Source organism: Eupeodes corollae, chromosome 1 (genome assembly GCF_945859685.1).
Source record: "Eupeodes corollae chromosome 1, idEupCoro1.1, whole genome shotgun sequence".
Classification (NCBI taxonomy): domain Eukaryota; kingdom Metazoa; phylum Arthropoda; class Insecta; order Diptera; family Syrphidae; genus Eupeodes; species Eupeodes corollae.
In genome coordinates, this window is record NC_079147.1 from 32,158,096 (window position 1) to 32,160,846 (window position 2,751).

At 31.5% G+C, this 2,751-nt stretch overlaps 1 protein-coding gene across 1 annotated transcript; it reads left to right on the forward strand.

Annotated features, from left to right (window-relative positions):
* The first annotated feature begins 1,099 nt into the window (after positions 1 to 1,099).
* On the forward strand, positions 1,100 to 1,800 carry LOC129940083 (bolA-like protein DDB_G0274169). Its single transcript, XM_056048326.1, has 3 exons — positions 1,100 to 1,260; positions 1,313 to 1,491; positions 1,559 to 1,800. The coding sequence occupies exons 1-3, from the start codon at positions 1,227 to 1,229 to the stop codon at positions 1,667 to 1,669; spliced, it is 324 nt and encodes a 107-aa protein (XP_055904301.1). The 5' UTR covers positions 1,100 to 1,226; the 3' UTR covers positions 1,670 to 1,800.
* The last annotated feature ends 951 nt before the right edge of the window (positions 1,801 to 2,751 follow it).

Sequence of the window (2,751 nt, forward strand, 5' to 3'; positions counted from 1 at the left end):
CTATTGAAACTTTGGGGGCGGAGGAACATTGGTATAATCGACAAACAACGATTTTACTATCGCTCTTGCACAAAGCACTAATTAAAACAAACGAAATTAGTTTTGGAAACAAAAAATATTTTTGAAACTAAGTTATGTGGATAAAATAGAGTCTTCACTTCCTTCCCTTGGACAAAATTGGGTTTATTACTGCAGTTGATTTACAAAAATATGAGACATTGGACAAACATTTTGATATTATAGTTTTATCTTCGGCGGCAACAAATAAAAACACAAAAAGTGACAATAACAATAAGCATCACAAAATAGTTGGCATGTTTATTAACAATACATTTTTTGCAAATTTTCAAAATTTCCCATAGAGCAAAACCAAGTTTAATAACATTTTCAATTTATTGAACAAGCATTATCTTTCGTTGAGTTCATTTTGACATTTTGAATATACTTAACGAACTTATACTGAAAACGATTGAACGAGACGATAGTGATAAAGTTACGTGAAGCAAATTATTGACGATATCGTTAATGATAATCGTTTTGACGATTATCGTTTCGTAAATTACGGAATGACTCCCCAGTTTTGTGGTAGTATCATCTATTTGTTAATGCCTAATAGCTAAACTGATGCCAACTTCATCTGGGATCATCTGAAATGTTATCTCAATCTTCGCTTTGGATAGCTGCAGCTCAACGCCAGAATAGACCTATTTTCCATTTTGTCACGCTTTGACAGTTGAAAACTGTATTGTCATTGAAATTTGGTTTGTTTTGTTACAGAATCTGTGTATACAGCAGCAGAGTCTTCTCTTTGTATTACATTTTTAAAAGCAAACTTGTACTTGGCCTACCTTTAATATCTGTACAATATAGTTGAACTTACCAATAATTTTAGTTTTTACTGTTATAGCATAGTATCTTTTTCCTTTAAAAAAACAGGAAAGAAACTAACTTTATGTTAAATATAGCCTTGAGTTTCAACCTATAACAATACATGTATATTTAAATATGGGCAATAATTTTGCTTTCATCAAAAAAACACCATTGTGAATAGGTGTACCCGAATTCAAGTTGCTAAATTTATATACTGAATTTCATCTGCCAACTGTCAAATCAGAAAACAGCTGATAGAGTTTTTTTGATTCTGCCATTTGATTTGGTTATTTTATATTTCATAACAACACAAAAATTCTTCCAGCCTCCAATAACGAACAAATTCAAGTCTTATAATGTTTAGGAAAAGTTTTTTAAAAATTGCAAATGGTAAGTGAAAGTTTATTAAAAATAAATCATATAATATATTTTGTACTTTTAGTGTTCACACAAAGATCGTTTGCTTTAAAACGGGGACCCATTGGAACAGAAATCACAGATATCTTAACAAAAAACTTAGCACCATTGCATCTTGAGGTTATAGATAATTCAAATGGTGCGGAATCGCATTTTAGAGTACTTATTGTATCGGAGAAATTTAATAATCTTCCTTTAGTTAAAGTAAGTTCTTGCAGCAACAATTTCTTCTTTGTAACATGTAACTAAAAGTAAATCAACATTTTCTTAGTGCCACCGCTTGGTCACGGATTTGGTGAAACCGAAAATTGATAGTGGGGCAGTTCATGCGTTTTCTGTTGAAACATTAACACCAAATAAATGGAAGCCCACGAAAGAATAATGAAAATAAATGACATAGTACAAAGAGTTCCATACGCCGCATACTTACGACTTTTAATATCTTTAAGTTTTTAATTACTTTGTTTGTATTCTCTTAAAGAGAGATTTAATAAGATGCTGGACAAAGATTGATTGATTGTGTTATGTATAAAATACCTACAAATATTGAAGATAATGGAGACTCGCTCTTAAGCAATTACTGCATCGTACTAACTAACTATCATATACATAATTTAAAAGACCTGCAACGGCAATGTCCCTGATAAAGCATCTGATCTTATTGACCACCGAAGTCAAGGACCAGTTCGCGAGGTTGTTAGAAAGATGGGTGACCATCTCGAAACGTTAAGCTAGCTGTTGTTATGTGTTCTTTCTTTCTCCAGTATCGTTTTATCTTATATTATTATCTAGTGTTGTTATCACCTTATATAATCGTAGTCGCTCAAGGTGCAGTGTCTCTACTCTGTACAATTATGTGCTGAGTAATTAGACTTACAACCTTTATAAATAACTGTTCTGTAGACAAATTAGAGTAATAAAAGATCGCTTTAATCTACCAACACTCTACGAACTGCGACTTCGTGTTATGATGTCTTCAAAGGATACCTCATTTCAAACGGTGAACATTTATTTGCACTTCAATACAGATTGCAAGGAGCTATTTAATATCTTTGTGTTAATACATTAGAAAACAAATTAAAATCATTACACTGATCGACAAAGTTTGGTAAGTGTCAATTAATTTATGCTTTTGCCAAAGGGTTAAATGGCTTTATTTCGAATGCGATTTCAAAATCACTATATAACATGATATCACCTTTAAAAATTAAAAAAATAACACTTTATAAAGACTTCTTGAGACTGAAATACCCATATTACCATTAACGAATCAATGGTATTGTGTGAGAAAAGGTCGAAGCTTATGTAAAAGAAATGTCGGAAAATAAAACAATGTAAGTTCATATGTATATTTCATTTTTTTTTTAAACATAACATGAATCAGCTGCAAGAGAACTAATAGAAATCAGTACGTAAAGTTAGTCGAACTGATAGAATCGAACCCGAATGTAGCGAGAGGTGTTA

Coding starts and splice junctions, on each gene's coding strand:
- LOC129940083 (XM_056048326.1), top strand. CDS start 1,227: ATGTTTAGGAAAAGTTTTTTAAAAATTGCAAATG. Junction 1,261..1,312: donor TTTTTTAAAAATTGCAAATG/GTAAGTGAAAGT, acceptor TTGTACTTTTAG/TGTTCACACAAAGATCGTTT. Junction 1,492..1,558: donor ATAATCTTCCTTTAGTTAAA/GTAAGTTCTTGC, acceptor ACATTTTCTTAG/TGCCACCGCTTGGTCACGGA.